Raw genomic sequence first — 20,861 nt, forward strand, 5'->3', positions numbered from 1 at the left:
GCGCCTGGAGGGCAGAGCGAAGCCCCGCGCTCCCGACACCCCGGCAAGGCCGGCGACCCACCGCAGCATCCCCGCTCCACTTGCACACTTCAGAAAGCAGCCTGGACCACTGGGGCGGGGGCCGAGCTCCCGGGGCGGGGCCTCGCGAGACCCAAACAAGCCCCACGTGGCAGGGGCGGGGCCGCCGCGGGGACGTCACGGCGCGCGCGTGCGCGTGTGCCGGCACGCGCGGGCGTACCCTTGCCGGGGGCCGTAAAGCGCGGAAGGTCGCGGTCTCCCGCTTCCCCGGAACTTTTTACTCCCTCCGCCCCGCCCCCTTTCCATTCCCAGTGCCCCGTTTCTGGCGGCGGGACCCCCGGCAACTGTTGTGGCTGCTGTCCCGCTGCCGCCGGGGAGCTGCTGACGGCGGAGCCCGCGGCGGCCCGTGAGGTAAGGAGACGGCGGCGGGGCCGCTCTGGCCTCCCCTCCGCGCGGGTCTCAGCGCCCCCCTTTTCGCTTTGGTCTTCCTCGGGGGTGGTCGCGGCCGCCCCTCGTTTCCTGTCGCTCCTGCCGGGTCGCTGGGGACTCCGGCGGCCCGGGGCGGAAGTGGGTCTGCCTCGTCTCTCTCAGTCGGTCTGCGGCTGTGCGGCGTCCGGCCGAAGGGGTCCGGGGTCCGGGCCTTGGGGCCCCGTGCACGGCTGCCCCCGGGCCTGCGCTCCTCAGCCCGAGGTCCAGAGCGGCCGGGGTGCCCTCGCTTCGGGCTCCCCGCCTCGGGCTTGCACAGAGCCTGGCGCAGGTTTGGCTGGTCTCGCCCGCCCTTCTCCCTCTGCAGGTGCAATCGTTTTCCCGCCTGGAGACGTGCGGTCCGCCTCTGCTTCGCTAACTTGTACGCCTGCTGCAGAGTGCGGCAAGCCGAGTTACCGGGAAAAGTGTAGGCCAGGGTGGTGAACTGTCTTCGTGATGTTTGGTCACTCGGGACCCCTGTGAAGGACATTCACATTAGATTCGGGAATCTCTGTAAGCGTGACCTCCGAGCACGCGGGGGGGAGGGGGGGGGAAGGGGAGGAGGGGTGCCGGTGCCGGGCCACGGGGCACACTTTTCCAGCGCTAGGGATATGTATTAATTTCTTAAACTTGCCTGATCACCTGGTGGCACGTTTTGACAGATACACCCCCGGGACCAGCAGGATCAGACTCTCCAGAGAAAGAGCCTGGGATAGCGTTGGGGTTTTTGTCTGTCTGTTTGAAAGAAATGTCCCAGGTGGCCCTTCTTCTGAGGCAAGAGTGGGAAGTGTGTCGGTCGAGCTCCACTCACTAGGCTTCCTTGTGACCAGCGGCCCATTTGTACACACGCTGGGACCATACAGGGGAACAACCCAGAGGGACTTGGAGCTGTCCCTTGCTCTTCTTGTGTGAGCACAACCAGTCCCAATATTGAGGTTGCCTTAGCGATTCTTCCTAGAGGGACAGAATATTATAGGGCCATCTTAGTTTTTTGTTTTTTGTTTTTAAATATAACTTATTTTAAACCCGGCTACACCTTTTATTTCTTTGTCTTTGACATCTTCAGATTCTTCTCTACCGGGCTGGGTGGCTCAGTTGGTTGAGTGTCCCACTCTTGGATTTGGCTCAAGTCACGATCCCAGGGTCATGGGATGAGCCCCAGATCGGGCTTCATGCTCAGCGTGGAGCCTGCTTAAGATACTCTCTCTCCCTCTGTGGCCCCTCCCCGGCTCCTGCTGGCTCCCTTTCTCTCTCTAAAAAACAAAAAAAAAAAAAAACCCGAAAACAATTTTAAAAAATTACTCTATGTGATTTAGATATCCCCTGAAATCTTGGAGCCTAGCCTCAAGGTCTCAGAGTCCTCACTGAATTTTTTCCCATCTCGTTTATTGTATATTCTCACTCCTCCGTCGATTATATTTCCTAGATGCCTACCCTGAATGCCGGCAGAATCACGTTGAAGTGGTAACGGGTCTCAGCTCCCAGAGAGCTCCATTGTAAGAGGAGACTAAAAACTAGCACTTACTGAGTGCTTCTCGGGTGCCAGTTACCGTGCTTTTCCTGTATTGTCTGTATTCCTGTAGTCTTTGTGGCAACCCGGCGAGGCAGGTGTTCGTAGCTCACCTTGTGGATGAGGAGCCTGGAGCACAGAGATGGAATGACTTGCTCAAAGCCATAGAGCTGATGAGAGGTGGGGGAGATTTTCAGACCCATACCTGTCTGCCCCCAAAGCCTGCATTTTCAGCAGGGTCGTTGTGCCGTTTCCCTGATTGGCAAACAGGCTGTGACAGTGTGGGAGGCTCTGTGCTGGAGAAGTGCAGGGTGTTGTGGGAGAACACAGAAGAGTCACCTGAGGCGGTATTGGGGGAGAGGGGGTCTGATAAGCTGTGAAACGGGGTGAGAGCTGAGGGGATTATCCATGTTTGGGGGGCAGGGGGGCAGGAACTATGCCGTGCGGTTCGAAGGAACAGTGTGCCCAGATCCTGGGGGTTTCAGAGAGACTCAATGCCTGTCCTGTTGGAGGAATTATAAGTATGTCCGTCTGGCTGGAGAGGAGAGAGAGAGACCAGAGGTCAGGAATGAGCCTGATGATGAAGGATCTTGCACACTTCCTGTTCAGGAGAATGCTTTTTTCCTCAGGGCATCAGAAAGCCATGGCAGAGTTTTGAGGAGGGGTGTGAACAAGAGTTTCATTTGAGGAGCCTCCCTCCACGCCCCTCCTCCGAAGGATTGAGGGGGGGGGTGGGGAGAATGGTGTGCGGAAGCCCTGTCGGGAAGCTTCTGCCTTCATCTGAGCGGGGATGGCGGTCTGTACTCAGGTGATGGCAGTGAGGAGGGGGAGAAGTCGATGGTCTGAGGGAAATGTCGCCTGTGGAATTGTTAGTCCATGACGGTTGGCCGCATAGAGGAGGTGAGAGAGAGGGAGGAACCCAGGGTGACACCTGGGATTCTTGTGTATGGTGTCACTGCGGGACACAGAAGTGGAGCAGATCTGGAGATTGAGGCAGGTGGGTTTCCCTTCTGGATGTGCTCGGTGTGACCCACGGGAACCCAAGTGGACATGGCCATTGTTCAGCTCGAGGTGCAGATGTAAAGCTCGGGGCTGTTGTGGGCTTAGGCGTCAGTCTTGGTACGCGTGAAATGACCCTGGAGGGTGGCAAACTGAGAGGAGAAGCTGGTCCCAGACACCCTGAGGGACAGCAACACAGAAGGATGGGCAGGGGAGAGAAGGCGGTGTAGATGTGACCGGGGTAGTCGGTGTCAAAATAAAACAGGGACAGAGTGCGTGAGTAGCGGGAGCGATCGGCGGTGTTCAGTGCTGTGGAGAGGGTGAGTGAGATGGGCCCAGTGTCCCTGGAAGGTGGCAACAGTGGCATTCCTGGTGAGAGCAGTATTCCGGCCTGCGGGACGGGAGCTTAACCGCTTGGGTTCAGGACGGTGGAAAGGGGGGAAAGTGACAGATACCATAGGAAGCCCTTCTTGTCAAGTGAAAAAGACAGGTTGTGACGTCAGAGTAAATTTTGGTGTAACCCGCCGGCAGACTGTGCAATCACTGAGGTGTAACAAAAAGGACTTTAAGACAGGTGGTGGCACACAGGTGGGTGTCAGGGGAGCACGTGCTGCGAGATAAATAAGTCTGGGGAAATTTCATCAGCCCTGGAATTGAGTATTTTGCATGATGGGAGATCTTAATTTCCTTCTACGTTTGTGTTGTTTACAAAGACCACAATTTTTGTAATTCAGAATTTGTAAAATTAAAAATCACCATTGGAAGACTGTTATGGAGCCTTTCTTGTATTTCTTAAGTCAGTTGGGAGGGACTTGAGCGTATTAAAATGCTGAGGATTGGAGGGGACACTGAAGGTACGTGGAAGGGGACAGTTGATGGAGCGGAGTCAAGGGAAGGAAGGAGAGAGAGGGATCCAGGGCACGTGGGGAGGGATCAACTTTTGACCCTACGAGGTGGAAGGAAGAGGTGGTCGTAGATGCAGGTGGAGTCTCAGGGGTTGAGGAGACAGGTTTTGTGTTTGGAAGGAAGGAAGGAGGTGGGGTCCCAGGTTGGGAGAGGAGCAGTGTTGTGGGTTCAGAACCTGAATGTAGACAGACATCTGCCTGTGGCTGAACACGCAGCGGCCCGGGGCTCGCTACGGGGTGCCTGCTAGTGTGAGCCATGAGGGAACGGGGTCTTTTCAAGCATGACCAAGTGGTACTGGTTTTGAAGGGAGAAGGGTGCCCGCCTCCCCCCCTCCTGATGGCAAGGTCAGTGGGACGGGCTGGCCACGTGGCAGTGGCGTTTCCCTCAGTAGAGCTGTGTCTCTGTTGAAGCAGAGGTGGAGAGAAGCTAGGTGAAGGGCTGGGTGTTCCAGTTTGGAAAGGATGTTCTGGAGGACATGGTGGAGAGGTTTGGAGGGGAGGACAGCAGACAGAGAGAGAGAGAGAGAGAGAGAGAGAGAGAAAGAGAGAGAGAGAGAAATCGGTCATATGGAGATGAGATTGTGGGAAGTCTGGCTGTGGAGAAGCTTCTGTCTTGAGACGGTTTGGCGGGGACCAAGGAGGTGAGGCCTGGAGGTCACCACGAGGTGGCCAAAGTAATCAGCCCTGGTTGGATGGGATTTCCTTGGGACGCAGTGGAGGCCAGCTCGGTCTCAGTTCTGAGATCCTGTCTGATGGATGGGCACCCACACCTTGGCCTTGGACGACCTGGGCCGTCGGGGGCCCTCCGTGGGTCCCGGGCTGGCAGTGGCGTGCTGGTGGGCGCACGGGCTGCCAGGGCTCTCCTCTGAAGTGTCGCCGTCTCCCCACACTCGGAGACCGTGCCTTCGCCCATACGGCTGTCTGCAGTTTCTTAAAAATTGAACAGTCCTCTTATGCCCTTAGAGTAATTCTCCCTGGTGGCCTGAACCTGTCCGCTTCCTAATCTACCTCGTGGTGTTAGTCATCTCAGAGGGACATGCGCTTGGTCGCAGCCTGTGACTCCCGTGGTTCGTCATAAGCCCGCCATGACCGGTCCTCCCCTGCTTTCAGGAAGGGGCCGTGGGACCTGGCGTCTCCAGTCTGTGGCCTGTGCAGACGCGGGGCACGCCGTCCCTCACTGCGGCTTTGGGTTCTCTCTCTCTCTCTCTCTCTCTCTCTCTTTCTTTCTCTCTCTTCTCTTCTCTTCTCTTCTCTTCTCTTCTCTTCTCTTCTCTTCTCTTCTCTTCTCTTCTCTTCTCTTCTCTTCTCTTCTCTCTCTGCCTTCCTTTCCAGGACCTCATTCTTTGTCACCGCCTCTCCTTCCTCCCCCACCTCTTTCCCTCTTCCTGGCCCTTCTCGCCAGCCCTGAAACAGTCTCCGTGGCTCCCACCTTTATAGACAAATAGCCTTGCTCCACCCCCATTCTCTCCTCCTGTCTGGGGTTTCTGCTCCCTTCCGGACAGCACGTGAAGAAGCTGTGCACACTCCCTCATCTCCTTGCTCTTGAGCTTGCTCTAGTCCGTACTTCGTCCCTGGCACTCCCCTGGGAATGTCCTCTTTGAGGACACCAAGGACCTCTGTGTCGTCAAGTCCCAGCAGGCACCTGGCCGTCTTGCTCCATCCCTGGCCACCCTCTGTAGTGAACCATCTCCTGTCTCGGCTTCTGTGACACCTCTGCCCGGTTCCCTTTCTGCCGCTCAGCCGTTTGGATGCTCTGTGAGTCTGCCCCGGCGCGCAGTCCCCCGTCCAGTACTTTCTTTCTCTTGCCAAGCTGTGCCTGCTGGGGAGCCTCAGAGTTGTTCCTCAGACTGCCGGGTCTCCGGATACCCCATGTCTTCCCCAGGCTTCAGGCCTGGTTATCTAGCTGCTTGGCACTTCCACGTGAATGCCTGCTAGGTGTCTCGCCCTTGACACCTCGGTATGCGCGCACGCGCCCTCACCGCCTCCCTCTCCCTCTCCTTCCCGCCTCCCTCCGCATCCCTAGTCCTTCACACCTTAGGAAGTGGCACCCGTCGCTTAACCTGGAAACTTTGCCATTGTCCGTCTTTCTCCCGCTCCCCATCTTAATATCCGGCTTGTTGGCAAGTTAAGTACTGTCATTTCACCATCCACAACAATCCAGTCATGGCTCTGACTCCACCGCCACCATCCTTGTGTGAGCCACCGTGCCCTCCCTCTTGGACTCCTGCGGTAGCTTCCTAGCCCTGCCTTTCCTCCAGTCCAGTCCCCACTGTGGAGCCAGGCTGATCTTAGGAAAAGCATATCAGATCATTTCATTCCCTGCTTTAGTATTTTCCTTTGCACTTGGGAGTAAAATCCCAGCTCCTCGTGAGGCATCCAAGCGCTTGTGTCATTGCTTTCTGCCTGCCTCTCCGGCCTCGTCTCTGGTTGACTGTGCCTTGCCGTCGAGCTGTGGGCACGCTGGCCTCCCTTCTGTGCTCGGACTCCTTCAGGTGTGCCTCCCCTCAGGGCCTTTGCATGTGCTTGTGCCTCTGTCTGGATGAGGCATGATGATGGTCATTCTCTGTTGCCTCCTTTTCTTTTGTCACTAATCCGGCGCACTGAGTACAGTGGAATGAAATCTGTTTGCTTTCTCTGTCTAGTTTGAATTGGGGAGAATCTCCTCTTTGGCCGAGTGGGAGCACATCTCCGAGCTGCTGACTGACAGACGTGATGTTTTCCCGGTTGCTGTCGGTGGCCCGGAGACAAAGGACCGGCCGAGGATGGCAGAACTGGTCGTCGGGGAGAAGCGGTGCGCCAGCTGCCGAGGCGCATTCTGTCGCCCTGCCTGCCCAGGCACAGGTGGTCATCTGTGGCGGTGGAATCATGGGCACATCCGTGGCCTATCACCTCTCCAAGATGGGCTGGAAGGATATTGTCCTTTTGGAGCAGGGCAGGTAAGGACCAGACGGGACCCGGCTTGGGGCCATGTTGCACCAACTGCATGGGCTTCCCTCACCCCCTCTGCTCCCGGTAACCTGTCCCGGCAGTGGCTAACCTGTCGCTAAGTAGCGTGAGAACGGTCACGGAAAGGCGAAATCTCCTGTCCATGGTTTCACGATGTGCAATACCCGTGTTTTTGGGCTCTGAGAGAGGTGGCAGATGCCGCGGAGCCGAGTATCCGAAGAGGGTGCGTTTTATTTCAGGGTCCAGGCACATCTTACCATCTTGTTCTCTGGGTAGGGGCGGTCAGATGGCAACATAGACCCCGTGGCTCTGGAGCTCCCTCTATGGGCTGAAATGAAATTGGCTGCATCCTGTCTTATTTTTCTGTTCCTTCTTTTTCCCCCCACTGAATTAACTTATTTTAGAGTCGTGCTAGATTTACAGAACAAATGCAAAGGTTGTACCGAGTTCCCGTGTGCCTCGCGCCTGTGTGCACCTGGGACTGACATCTTAGGTTGGGGTTACCGTTAAATATGATGAATCAGTATGGATACCTTATTACTGACTAAGGTTCGTACTTGGTACAAGTTGTCTCACTTTCCCTTGAAGTCCTCTTTTGTTCTATTGCCTACCAGAAATTGAATGACATTTAACAAGTCTGTTGTAATTCTCTCCGAATAGGCAGTGCATTTACACGATTCAGAATTAAAAACTGTAAAAGAGTGTGCAGGGAAAGTCTGCTTCTCATCCCTGACTTCTAGCTGAAGTTTCCCTCGCTGGAGGCAAATTAAGTTCCTAGTGTGTCGTTGCAGACACCCCCCGTGTGTATAAGCAAACGTGTTGGTCAGTGTGTACGTGTGTACGTGGGTCTTCACTTGCTATTTTTTTCTCTTTTTTTGTACAAGTTAGTAGCCTATTAAGTAGTGCTCCTCCCATGCTGTTTTCATTAGGATTCCCATATTGTTGCAGAAGAGCGTTCTCGTGCCTTTTTTATGGCTGCGCGGCGTCCCGTCGTGTAGGTGAACGCCAACATTTGAAATCCCTCTCCTGTCGGGATATTTAGGTTTCCATCTTTTGATATTACAGTCGGTGCTAGTAATGAGGGTCTCTGAACTAGTTGCATTCACAGATATGCGAGTCTACCTAACAGCATTTTGGATCCATCCCGCAGGCTGGCCGCTGGCTCTACGAGGTTCTGTGCCGGCATCCTGAGCACCGCCAGGCACTTGACCATCGAGCAGAAGATGGCAGACTATTCCAACAAACTCTACCAGCAGTTAGAGCAAGAAACAGGGATCCAAACAGGTAAGCAGGTACTGTGCCATTTACTGGTCTGCCTGTGGCCCGGACTCTTTCACTCAGTACCATATGCGGTCCGACACCAAGCCTGCCTGGGGATTTTAGGTGAGGCTTGAGTTTCAGTCCGAGCTCTGCACTCGTCCTGGTCTTACCTCGGGCAAGTGTGTGAGCGTGTTGAGCTGTCTCCCGTTTCCTTATCTATCGAGGGGATTCGGTCATTATCTCGGATCCTATCCAGATGCCAGAATTCCTATGATGTGAAAGTTTTCCTGTGCCATTTCCTAGTTCACTCTCTGAAGTATATATTAGGTGGCCACATCTGGCTCCTGAAGGAGGAAGAGAAGGAAGTGCTTAAGTTTTGGTGCCTGACAGTGAAATCATAGTCTGAGCCACTGAATTTCACCAGTTGCGCTTAAGGATATTTGTGACTGTAAAGCTTAAGCGTATGTTACCCCTTGTGCGCGTCACCAAGGGAAAAGAACCCGGGGAATCGTGAGCCGAATACGACTGGAGCAAGTAGAACGGGGAGACCAGGCTATGGGGCGGTCCCATATGATAACAAGTAGGAAGCAGGTCTGTCAGCTTGTCGCGAGGTGATGGACTAGCCAGAAGCCCAGGGTTGAGCCTGTGTCGTAGCTGGCGAAACCGTTTGGTGGCCGCGGGAATTGTCCTAAGCGAGTAGCTGGGCCTGGTCGCTCGTGTAGCTCAGGGCTGCTCTTAAGAACGCCTGCGTGATTCAAATCACAGAGAAGTCAAGACCCCTCCTGACAAGGACGGTAGCTCGATCTGTGTGCCAGCTGAGGTGGCTCTGCCATGTGGTCACGGGGTACGCACGGCCTGTGGCTCACTTTGCCGGCCAACTGGAAATTATGTGGCGTAGGACACAGTTTTCACTGGGGAAGGTGAGATTATAATCATTAGAGATTCTGACGACAGACTACGGTTTTACAGCTTTCCCTTTCATATAATTCGTACTCTGGTGAAGTGTGACCTTGTTTGTCAATTCTGGGTTAAGATGAGCGTCCTGTAACAGGATTGGGTAGACGTGGCAGTGGAGAAGGGGAGATGCCAGGAGAGGAGCTACAGGCAGGCAGGAAGAGGCTGTACGTGCTTGGGCACGTGAGCAGGGTTCCCCGGCCGGCCCTGCGCTGGCCCAGTGCTGAGAGCGGGCGCCTCAGCCGCCTCACCCTGGTCCCTGCCCGGTAGATGAGCCCGACTCCCATGGTGTCCTCGCTCTCGGCCAGGCTTGCTTTTGAGAGGCGAGGACTCGCGAGTGAAGATGGTAAATGTGCTTGGTGCCTGCCGCTGCACCGTCTCTGGCTTCTGTTAGGGAAGATGCGGGATACGTGCAGGACAGGCGGGAAGAGTCCCTCTGGGTTGGATTCAACTTGATGGCAACCGGTACTTGAATCGGGTATCTACCAGGCAGGGATTGAGTCAGCAGAGGGTCCGTGTAATGGGCCCAGCGCCAGAACTGCTGACTTCTGGTCCACCGGTTCAGTTCCTCGTGCTTTGTCGGGCCTTGTGGTGCTCAGCTGGTTGGGTGCTAGAGGAATCAGGTCTTAGGCCTCTTTTCCGTAAGGTAAAACAATTTTAGTTGAGTTTTGGGTCACCATGAAACCCTTGTTAGGTCCTGTATCCCCTTGATGCTTGTGGGACAGCACAGAAGTCAGGCAAGGGAGAGTCCGGGGATCAGTCAATCCATCACCCCCAGTGCAGTTTAGCGGTGGTGCAGTGAAAGGTGACTTGGGGTACCCCGATGGAAAATTCTGTTACCCAGCAGAACGCGCAGGTGCGTGCTACTTGGATCGCTGCCAGTCAGTGGGCTGGTTTTGAGACATTAAATGAAGACGAGTGACCTGTGTACAACCTGGACTTCACGATTAGGATACTACATGCTAATCTTCTGAAAGTAGTTCATTTACGTGAGGGGTATGTTCCCTACTTAAATATTCTGACACATCAGTACTTCATGCAGTGCCTGTTCTAGACCATGTAGCCCACGCGGAATTTTTTTCTCCAAATTTTGCCTTACCTTTGTCAGTGCTGTTTATTTAACAGTTTATCATATGCTCTTTGTCCCATCTTTTTATTGGGGATTATTTTTCCACTCTGTGTTACTTTCTTGTTCCTCAAATACAGAAATATTTTTAAATATATTTTTAAACGTTTATTAATTTTTGAGAGACAGAGTACAAGCGGGGGTGGGGGGGGCGGGGCAGAGAGAGAGGGAGACACAGAATCCAAAGCGGCTTCAGGCTCTAAGCTGTCAGCACAGAGCCCGACGCGGGTTTTGAACTCGCGAACCGTGAGATCATGACCTGAGCCAAAGTCAGAGCTTAACTGATTGAGCCACCCGGCGCCCCCAGAAACATTCTTAATAATAGTTAAATGAGGGGCGCCTGGGTGGCTCACTCGGTTAAGCGTCTGACTTCGGCTCATGTCACAATCTCGCGGTCCTTGAGTTCGAGCCCCGTGTCGGGCTCTGCGCTGACTGCTCAGAGCCTGGAGCCTGTTTCAGATTCTGTGTCTCTTTCTCTCTCTGCCCCTCCCCCGTTCATGCTCTGTCTCTCTCTGTCTCAAAAAAAATAAAAATAAAAACGTTAAAAAAAAATAATGAATGTGTTTTATTGAGTGCTCTTCAAATCAGCTCATATAAATAACTCGTCGTCTTTGTTTATACCTGCAGAGGAAAGTGCCATAGTATGTGTTGGTTTGTTTATCCATTTTCCCATTACCTGACGTTTATAGTTTTATCTTCTTTTTTTACCCTTTTTTTTAATGTTTATTTTGAGATAGAAATAGAGCATGAGTGGGGAAGGAGCAGAAAGGAGGGGGGACACAGAATCCAAAGCAGACTCCAGGCTCTGAGCTATCAGCACAGAGCCCAATCCAGGGCTCGAACCCACGAACCGCAGGATCATGACCTGAGCCGAAGTGAGACACTTACCGACTGTGACACCCAGGCACCCCATAGTTTCCTCTTTTTTTTTTTTTTTTTTTTGTTCTAAATAATGATGCAGTAAAGATCCTTGTCAGTATATCTTTGTTTTCTCTTGTTATTTCTAATGGATAGATTTCTAAAAGGTGGATAATTTGAGCAAAGAGTGTGTGTATTTTAAACTCTGCTAGGTATTGCCAGATCATCCTCTGAAACGGCCACCCTCTCACCATAAGTGTTTGAGAGCAGTTATATCTTTTTAGTCTTTCAACTCTGGGTATTATTTTTTATATTATTTTTTTCTTAAGTAATCTCTGTGCCTAACATGGGGCTCCAACTCATGACCCTGAGATCAAGAGTTGCCGGCTCTACCCGCTGAGCCAGCTAGGCGCCCAACATTGGGTATTATTCTTTATGCTAATCTGAGAGATAGAAGAAGTTATCAGATCCTAATTTGCATCTCTTTCTTTTAAACATTATTTTGTGGGTTTATTGGCTATTTATATTTCTTTTCTAACTCGTCTTTTAATATTAGTTGTGTACTTTGTTCTTATTGAATGTAAGAGTTCTATTTTATGGCTTCACACCTGTGACAGGAAATTTTGTGTCAGAAAGCTCTAAACCAAACTTTAAAAGTCCTCTGTGGGAAAACAACAGACCATTAATCTTGTTAACAGGTGATATGTTGTTATCACAGGTGGTTCTGTTGGGAAGAGCACAATTTGACATCATGTGTGAAATGCGATGTGTTGTGTAGCTTTGTATACAGTGACACTCTCCTCCCATGTGGGATCTTTGGTAGTAAGTAGGAAGTGACTGCTGAACCCTTTGCAGTGAGATTCAGAGTGTGATGAGCCAGTGAATTACTGGCCAGGATCATTGCACTGGTCTGGTGTAGCTACAGTTTTTATTTTTTATTTAAAAAAAATTTTTTTTGGGGCGCCTGGGTGGCGCAGTCGGTTAAGCGTCCGACTTCAGCCAGGTCACGATCTCGCGGTCCGGGAGTTCGAGCCCCGCGTCGGGCTCTGGGCTGATGGCTCAGAGCCTGGAGCCTGTTTCCGATTCTGTGTCTCCCTCTCTCTCTGCCCCTCCTCCGTTCATGCTCTGTCTCTCTCTGTCCCAAAAATAAATAAACGTTAAAAAAAAAATTTAAAAAAAAAAAAATTTTTTTTAATGTTTATTTTTGAAAGACAAAGTATGAGCGGGGGGGGGGGGGGGGTAGGAGAGGGGGACAGAGGATCCGAAGCAGGCTCTGCTCATGACCTGAGCCAAAGTCGGATGCTTAACTGATGGAGCCACTGAGGTTCCCCTAGCTATAGTTTTTAAAAGCCATTCTCTGAAATTTCAGTTCTCCAAACTTAGATAGTCATTCTTGTCAGTTCAGGGAAGGACATATTTATCTGATGGTTTCAAAAGAGATGAGGAAAATATTTAAATGATCCTCTTGTAGTGCCTTTTTAAAAGATAGCTGAGGCGTGCCTGGGTGGCTCAGTCAGTTAAGCATCCAACTTGGGCTCAGGTAATGATCTCACAGTTTGTGAGATCTCACAGTGGGTTTGAGCCCTACATTGGGCTCTGTGCTGACAGCTCAGAGCCTACAGCCTACTTGGATTCTGTGTCTCTGTCTCTTTCTGCCCCTCCCCTGCTCATGCTGTCTGTCTCTTTCTGTCAACAATAAATAAACATTTAAAAAATTAAAAAAAAAAAACCAAAATGGTAGCTGATTCAGTTTTTTCATCGTTAGAACTGAGAATCATTGCACATTAGGGGGGTCGTCACTGACCAAAGCATGATCACGGGTGTGTCATATATGTTGACTGCAAAGAGCAGGGATCAAATCTGGCCAGCGTGGGCAAAAGGAGTTTGTTGGAAGGCCCTCGGAGCCAGTGAGTTGGTAGGAGGCTGCCGGCTGGATCAGGCAATGTGGAGGCCAGGCCGTGGGGAACCCACAACAGGTAGCCCCTCAACTGAAACGGGGCCGATCTGGCCAGGACGCTGCTGCTTCCGAGATGACTGGCCTCCAGCCATTCACCCACTTGCTCCAGACCCGGTATCCCAGGGGGTCTGATTGGCTGAACTTTGGTCACGTGCCCATTGGCTATGCTGGGGAAGGAAAGGGTGGGTGTAGCTCCTGGGTGCCCATGTTGTGAGTGGCCTGCATTTGGGGCCATACTTCCACCTAAACCACGAGGAGAAAGCCTAAAAAGACCAAAGAAAGAGGTGGGTTCTGGGGGTACATTCCCCTCCCAAAGGCTTTGTAGCAACAGTTATCTCTCATTTTGACTTTAAGAGTGATTATTTAAAGGGGCACCTGCGTGGCTCAGTCAGTTAAGCATCCAACGTTGGCTTAGGTCATGATCTCACGGTTTATGAGTTCGAGCACCACCTCTGGCTCTGTGCTGACAGCTCAGAGCCTGGAGCCTACTTCAGATTCTGTCTCCCTCTTTCTTTGTCCCTCCCCCACTCATGCTCTGTCTCTCTCTCTCTCAAAAATAAACAAACATTTAAAAAAATAGAGTGATTATTTAAGATGTACATTAAAATCCTACTCACTCCTCCCCAAACCCCAGCCGAGTATGTTTGGATGGGGCTATGCCAGGGCCGCTCACGGGTCTTCTAACCTGTTACCTAGTGGGCTCGCCCACCTGATCCCTGTAGCTGGCCTGGTCTGCTCAGTCTGGGCTGGTTTTCCTTCCAGGTTACATAAGGACAGGCTCCATCTTTCTGGCCCAAACTCAGGACCGGCTCATCTCCCTGAAGCGTATCAACTCCAGGCTGAAGTATGTATGAGACTAGAAGCCTGTCCTGACACTCCTGTCAGACTGACCTCTGCCAGAGGGCCATGCATGTCATTGTCCCCTTGTGTTCTGTGGCAGTGTCATAGGCATCCCTTCTGAGATCATCTCCCCCAAGAAAGTGGCCGAACTTCACCCTCTCCTAAACGTGCACGACCTGGTGGGGGCCATGCATGTTCCCGAGGATGCGGTGGTGTCCTCTGCTGATGTGGCTCTTGCCCTGGCAAGTGCTGCCTCCCAAAATGGTAAGCATGTTTCTGGGTGAGGAGGAAAGAGGTCATGTAAGAAGGTGTCTCCCAATCGGCAGTGACCCCAACTCGGCTTCCATATTTGAACACTGGCTCTTAGAATGTTTGAATATTCTCTCTTAAGTTAATAAGTGTTTTTCCTCACGGCCACATTTTTCTTATTAAAGTTCTAAGGAACTGCTTTTTAGTAATGACCATAAGTTCAAACTTAGGGGAATTCCCCCCCTACAGAACGTGAGAAGCTCCAAGGGCAGAAGACCTGGTGGGGACTGAGTCCGAAAGCTGGTCATGTCCTGGGTTTGGAATGAATGAGGGGAAGACTAAGTAGTGTCCATGGTGTTCTGCACTTTGGATGAACTGATTCACGGTGTGGGTGGATTTGGATTTAAGACGCCCTATTTAACCTTCTTCTCCCCTCCCCCTTTTATGGTTCCTAGAATTGAATTGTGTACTAAAGTGACCTGCTGTTTTCAGTCACGGAAGAGGCCCATGGACACTGTCCCAGGATGTGGTTCCTGGAAGTTTTTGTGTTTTTAAATTAAAGCATTGACCTGGCTTTTTCATCATTTATCACGGGTTTAGAATCTGCTGCAGAATCTGCTGCTGCCTTAATTCTGGGCCATCCGAAGATGGATGCACTGCCTCTTTCTTTACCTTGGAACAGGTGTGCAGATCTATGACCGTACAAGCGTGCTTCATGTAATGGTCAAAAAAGGCCAAGTAACCGGCGTGGAGACCGATAAAGGACAGATTGAGTGCCAGTATTTTGTCAACTGTGCTGGTCAGGTAGGTTAGCAACAACACTGGGTCACTGATCTAACGTAACAACAGTCACTGCCGGGATTTGGGGCGTGAAGACGTAAGGTTAATACTGTGACAGACTAAGCAGGTGTCAGGGACCACCTATTCCTTGTTTGGACTAGAAACCTCAGAATTCTTGTGCGCTCCATCAGAAGCCTGTAGCTAGTCCTCAAGGAAAAGCACCGTCGTGACCTTTTCCTTCCTCCACCCTGGGTTAATGTGTGCTCTCCTGCCCAGGAAGGCCACAAAAACGGTTGGGCATTGACACATCCTCGTTGTTGGGTCTTCCTGTGGTGTTTCATTTTATTCTACAACCTAGCACATAAGTATTAGGCTATCTTTTGTGTCAGGAGCCTGGATTCAGTTCAGAGCACTAAGCTGCTTCTACTTTTAAGGCATATTGGTGCCTTGCCTTCCACTCGACAATCTTCAGGTGACCTACGGGTACTTTTTGCCTCATGAAGATCACATATGATGGTATTCGGGGTTTGTAGTCAAGGTCAGGCATTTTGTTGGAAGGGCCTCACTCGCCCCCCACGAGCTCCTAAGTCTGTCGTTCTTTGGTATAAGAATAATGGTTATGGTTAAAAAAAAAAAAAGAATGGTTATGGTTTAACAAGCATGGTGTTGCTCCCCCCCATGAACTGAGCTAAATAAAGCAGGCTGCAGTGTGGCTTCCCGCCCCAGACGTTGGGACAAGAGCACACATAGGCCACTTGAATTAAACTCTTTTCAAGCGGCTGAACTTGCTCATTTGTCTTTCTGTTCCTCTTCCCACCCACAAATCAATCCGTCCGTTTGTAGTGGGCATACGAGCTGGGTCTGTCCAACGAGGAGCCGGTTAGTATCCCGTTACATGCCTGCGAACACTTCTACCTTCTGACTCGCCCCTTGGAGACCCCTCTGCAGAGCAACACACCAAGTGAGGACTTACGCTTTGTCTTTAATCTCATTTCCTTGCCACTGTTCTGTCCTCTGAAAAGGAAGACTTTGTGCTAAGGACAGACTCTGCTTGAGAGAGCCTTGTCTTTTCTGAAGCATGTTACAGGGAGGCGGACCCAATCCTAACTTTCCCGTAAGAACTCCTTACGAAAGGATGGATAAAATGGGCATTCCGCTGAAGCCGTGTTTTGGTTTGTTAGTTTTGAAAGCTAATTGCATTCCCAAACAGAGGTCCAAATTGAGAATATTTGGAATATAACCTGGAGTTTTTGACTTGAATGGCATACGTTGTAGAGAGCTTATTGGTAAGCTACAGAGTCAGGTTGCTCAGGGACCCCAAGCACCACAGGAGAGGGCTTGACGTCACGTGGCAGGTCTCAATCCCTAGAATGAGCTCGCCGTACCCCCTTTCTGCTAGGCTTTCACGGTCACTACAGCAGTTCCATAGTCTGGTTGTGAGGACTAGACAGAGCTTCTAGGGAACTAAGCAGGTCAGGGATAGAGAAATAGTCTCCACTGTAATCTGAGAGGGAGGATCCTCCCCCATCACCTTGAAAGCTCTGTGTTCACTGGATGCTCTTCACTAACAGAGCCAGTAGGCGTTTTTGTTCTGCTTTTTTCTGTCCCTTTAGAAAGCTGGCTTGCCTCTAAACCTTGCTTTTCCCTTCTACCCACCCCACCCCCGACTCCCTTGTCATTTCTCTTCCTCAGCTGTTGTGGATGCTGATGGAAGAATTTATATCCGGAACTGGCAGGGTGGCATCTTGTCTGGGGGCTTTGAGAAGAACCCGAAGCCAATATTTACTGAGGGCAAGAACCAGCTGGAAATTCAGAATCTGCAGGAAGACTGGGATCACTTTGGTGTGTGAGCTACAGGATAACTATAATGCCCTGTGTTTGTGTAAGATGCTATCTTTTTGAAAGCGTTTTCAAGAAGAGATTCTTCTTTGATCTTTGTAACAGCCCCATGAGGTGCTTACAGAAGGCAGTCCACAGGGTCTGCCTGGTCTAAGGCTGCGGTCACTGGGTACTGGATTCGGGGGATGAAAATCTTGGTTAGGGGACCCCAGGCTGATTACTTAACTAAAATCATTGCTGAAATTCTAGGCTAGGAGGAAACCTTTTGTGTAGGACTGCATGTAAGACTGAAGACGTTTTTAGAAAGCAGAATTGTTTTGTTAATACAGTCTTTTACTCGGTTTTTGTTTTTATTGAAGAACTGACCTACAGTACTGTATTAGTTTCACGTGTGCCTCACAGTGATTCGATATTTATGTTCTATTCAGTTTTGTAATAATTTTATTTACTGGATAGTTAATAAAGGCCCATGTTTCCAAATTCAAAAGATAAACTGTCTATAATGAAGAGTTTGCCTCCCAACCCTTGATGGACCTTTTAAAAATAAACTTTTTATTCTGAGGGATTTTAAACTGTCAGAAGTGGAGAGAATAGTATACAGAACCTTCTGTGTACCCACCAGCCAGCTTTAGTCTGGTTTCATTTCTTACCACTGTCCCATATGATGGACTTATTTTCAGACAGGCCAAGGTCCTGTCTTCTGCAGCTTTTCCAACTGTGGAAATCCTTGCCTTTATCCTATGTCTCCTCGAGTGTCACTGAAGAGCTTTCCACAAACAGCAATCCCTTGGAGATCTTATCTGTAGTCACATGTATTGTGTGCCCTTCCATAGCTCCTGGCCTTTGCAAAGAAGTGTCCTTTTTCTTAGTCTTTATGCCACGCGCTTTGTAGGTGTGTCCATTAATTACACCAGGGTTTCTACTTTCTGATCTAGGGCCCATTTGGCTCTTCTGAGAAAACCCCTTTCAAGTGATCTTCTGAAAGGAGAGGGAGTCAGAAAGTATAAGGAGTTGGAAGTCTTTGAATTCCCTAAAGCTGAGGACTCTATTTGGGTTTGTTTTTATGGCTCAGAGCCCCTGCTGAGTTCCCTCCTGCGTCGGATGCCAGAACTGGAGACTCTGGAGATCATGAAGTTGGTCAACTGCCCCGAGACCTTCACCCCAGACATGAGGTGCATCATGGGCGAGTCTCCGGCAGTGCAGGGCTACTACGTCCTGGTGGGAATGAACTCTGCTGGCCTGTCGTTTGCAGGAGGGGCTGGAAGGTAAGTCTCTCTTGATTAGACTCTGCTTGCTGGGCTCTGCTGTGCTTCCCAGAGTTACTTGTTACTATTATGGTGTGTAGTGTGTGTATATAATCCGGTGTGTCGATAGTAAGAAGGAGATACACCTCATTTGGGAGTTGTCCCCTTCAAAGTAATCACTGTGGGATATTCTAGCAGTGTCACTGTGCACAGGGTTTCAGTAACTCTTTTTGGAATTAGTCACGGAGCCTGTGGGATGTACTTTTCAGCTGTTTTGATCCTTTGAGTGTGCATTTGAGTTTGTAAACAGTAAGTATGGTGAGTGACACAGACGATCATGTTGGAGTAGTACAAGTTTTCTTTAAAAATTACACATTGATTATGGGGCACCTCTGTGGCTCGGTTGCTTGAGCTGCCGACTCTTGACTTTGGCTCAGGTCATGATCTCAAGGTTCGTGAGTTCAAGCCCCACATTGGGCTCTGCACTGACAGTGTGGAGCCTGCTTGGGATTCTTTCTCCCTTCCTCTCTGTTCTCTCTCAAAATAAACAAACAAACATGTATCTGTATATGTAATAAAAAAATCACATACTGATTAAACAAGCCAGTCAGAAAGGACGAATACTGTGTGCAGTACCGTTCATGAAGACAGACAGTATCACAGTGGTTGCCAAGGCTGTGGATGGGAATGGAGAGGGACTGCTTCTCAGGTGGATGGAGTTTCAGTTTGGGAAGATGAAGAGTTCTGGGGGTGGATGGTTGTGATGGTTACACAGCAGTGTCAGTGTACTTAATGCCACTGAACCTCACAATTAGAAATGACTGAGATGGTTGATTTTATGTTCTTTGTATTTTGCCACAATTAAAAGTTACTTTTTTTTATCAATGAGGAAACTTTTTTTTTTTTTAAGTTTACCGAGAGACTGGTGGGAGAGGGGCAGAGAGACAGGGAGAGAGAGAATCCCAAGCAGGTTCGGCACTATTAGTGTGGAGCCCGACACGTGGCTCAAACCACAAACCATGAGATCATGACCTGAACTGACTGAAAAGAGTCAGAAGCTTAACCAACCGAGCCACCCAGGCACCCCGAGGCCACTTTGTTTTTTAATTAAAAAAAATTTTTTTAATGTTTATTTTTGAGAGAGAGAGACAGAGTGTGAGTGGGCAAGGGGTAGAGAGAGAGGGAGACATAGAATCCGAAGCAGGCTCTAGGCTGCAAGCTGTCAGCACAGAGCCCGATGCGGGGCTTGAACTCACGAACTGTGTGGTCATGACCTGAGTCGAAGTTGGAAACTTAACCAACTGAGGCCACTTTTTCTTGAGTGACTTGTAGAATGGTTCTGAAAACAGTCATGGAAGAGGAGTTACCAAAAGCAGAGATATGATCAGATAGATGTATAACCTCCTGAAGGTTTTCCAGAAAAAGCCCATTGGATGTATGAATAAAGTATGTTTTTCATAGATGTCACTTATGTCTTAAAACACTTTCTAGGGAACCTTATCATTAGAACTAAGATTGTCATAGCAGATTTGAGAGCAGTAGATGGATCCGTGTTTGTTTCTTCAGAAAAATTAAGGAAATTGCCCAGAATTTCTCAACCAGTCTGTGACAAGACAGGATGTTTGATTCTGTTGGTTCTTGTTTCCTAGTACAGTTAGGAGAGTATCCCATCTGAGGCCCAGCAACTTCCCCATCTAAACAGGTACCTCGCTGAATGGATGGTGCATGGTTATCCATCAGAAAGCATCTGGGAATTGGACTTGAAACGTTTTGGAGCCCTCCAGAGCAGCCGTACCTTTCTGCGCCACCGGGTCATGGAAGTCATGCGTGAGTAGAGTTTGATCCCATTTGCATCTAGTCGAAGGTGTCTTCTTGGGGGCTGTTGGATCATTCAGAGGAGCAGATCTTTCTCTCAGTTATTTAAGAATTGCTTCAAGTTGGCCTCTCAAGTTTGACTGGTAGGGGGCCCATGTTGGGGCATTAGGCCCCATGTGATATTTACATAACCATCTCTTTAGTATGTTGTCCTTTATTTACCTCTGGGAACAGGAAAGAAGAAAAGGACTTACAGGTGGTAATTGCCATCAGACTTCCCGCAGCAGCTTCTTGTATATTCCTAGCATTGTCTGCTTTCCACTTTGCTTGGAAAGCGCCCATGTCAGGTGAATGTTCTCTCTCCTCACTTGATCTTTGAGATTACAGTTTGCTTTCCAAGGCAGAGGATTTGGCTTGTTCTCAAAGCTTCAAGCTTCTCTGAGTGATTTTTGTCATAACTGTCACACGCTAGCAAGATAGGAAACTACTTCTCATATAAATACAAAACATACATTTCTGTTCTCCTCATTCCTACTTCTCTCCAGCTTTATTCTAACTTGTTACTCTACCTTACCTTTATTTTCTAGAGACAGCTTTTGTATCAAGAATTGAACCAAACCAGATTGTAATTTCATCTTCCTATACTGAGGAACTATTCTGAGACTTTGCCAAAATATATAGCTAGATACTTGGGGCATGTTTATGTTCACAGTTGAGTTTCTACATATGCTGTGACTGCCATCCTTTAACAGTGAATTGTTGGTTTAATAGCAGGCGGTCCCATTCACGGTGAGGCCTTTGAACGACCTTTAGCGCCTGTGTATTCACTTTTAGCCTGTCGTAGAGAACTCCTACTGGTGGGAGACAACCCGGCAGCCGTATGGGTGGCCGCTAGGGTTATTTTTGGCAAATATTTTGGTTAAAATGTTGACTCGCCAGAAGTCTCAATTTCCCCAGCCATTTGTTACTTTAGAACCCGTGCAAATCATAATGGAGCTCGAGTTTCCCTGTGATGACCTGACACGCTGGGTAGCCTTCTCTGATTCTCATGTAATAGAAATGGGAGGCATGACAGGAAACGAGAAGAGGGTAAATA

The 20,861-nt window shown here is 49.9% G+C and overlaps 1 protein-coding gene across 3 annotated transcripts in view; it reads left to right on the forward strand.

The window, feature by feature from the left end:
* Positions 1 to 221: 221 nt before the first annotated feature.
* PDPR (pyruvate dehydrogenase phosphatase regulatory subunit) overlaps positions 222 to 20,861 on the forward strand; it is a 38,089-nt gene continuing 17,449 nt past the window's right edge. The window contains exons 1-10 of one of the 3 annotated variants that reach the window (XM_045443525.1): positions 223 to 429; positions 6,540 to 6,833; positions 7,994 to 8,127; positions 13,761 to 13,842; positions 13,939 to 14,102; positions 14,770 to 14,891; positions 15,711 to 15,828; positions 16,560 to 16,709; positions 17,779 to 17,971; positions 19,653 to 19,777. In XM_045443525.1, the coding sequence (XP_045299481.1) occupies positions 6,610 to 6,833; positions 7,994 to 8,127; positions 13,761 to 13,842; positions 13,939 to 14,102; positions 14,770 to 14,891; positions 15,711 to 15,828; positions 16,560 to 16,709; positions 17,779 to 17,971; positions 19,653 to 19,777 (1,312 nt within the window). In that variant the 5' untranslated portion in view covers positions 223 to 429; positions 6,540 to 6,609. Of the gene's footprint in view, positions 430 to 1,784; positions 2,174 to 6,539; positions 6,834 to 7,993; positions 8,128 to 13,760; positions 13,843 to 13,938; positions 14,103 to 14,769; positions 14,892 to 15,710; positions 15,829 to 16,559; positions 16,710 to 17,778; positions 17,972 to 19,652; positions 19,778 to 20,861 lie in introns of those variants that run through there. The other 2 variants (XM_045443526.1, XM_045443528.1) reach the window with 2 other exon arrangements.

The sequence above is a fragment of the Leopardus geoffroyi genome, chromosome E2 (genome assembly GCF_018350155.1).
Source record: "Leopardus geoffroyi isolate Oge1 chromosome E2, O.geoffroyi_Oge1_pat1.0, whole genome shotgun sequence".
Lineage (NCBI taxonomy): Eukaryota > Metazoa > Chordata > Mammalia > Carnivora > Felidae > Leopardus > Leopardus geoffroyi.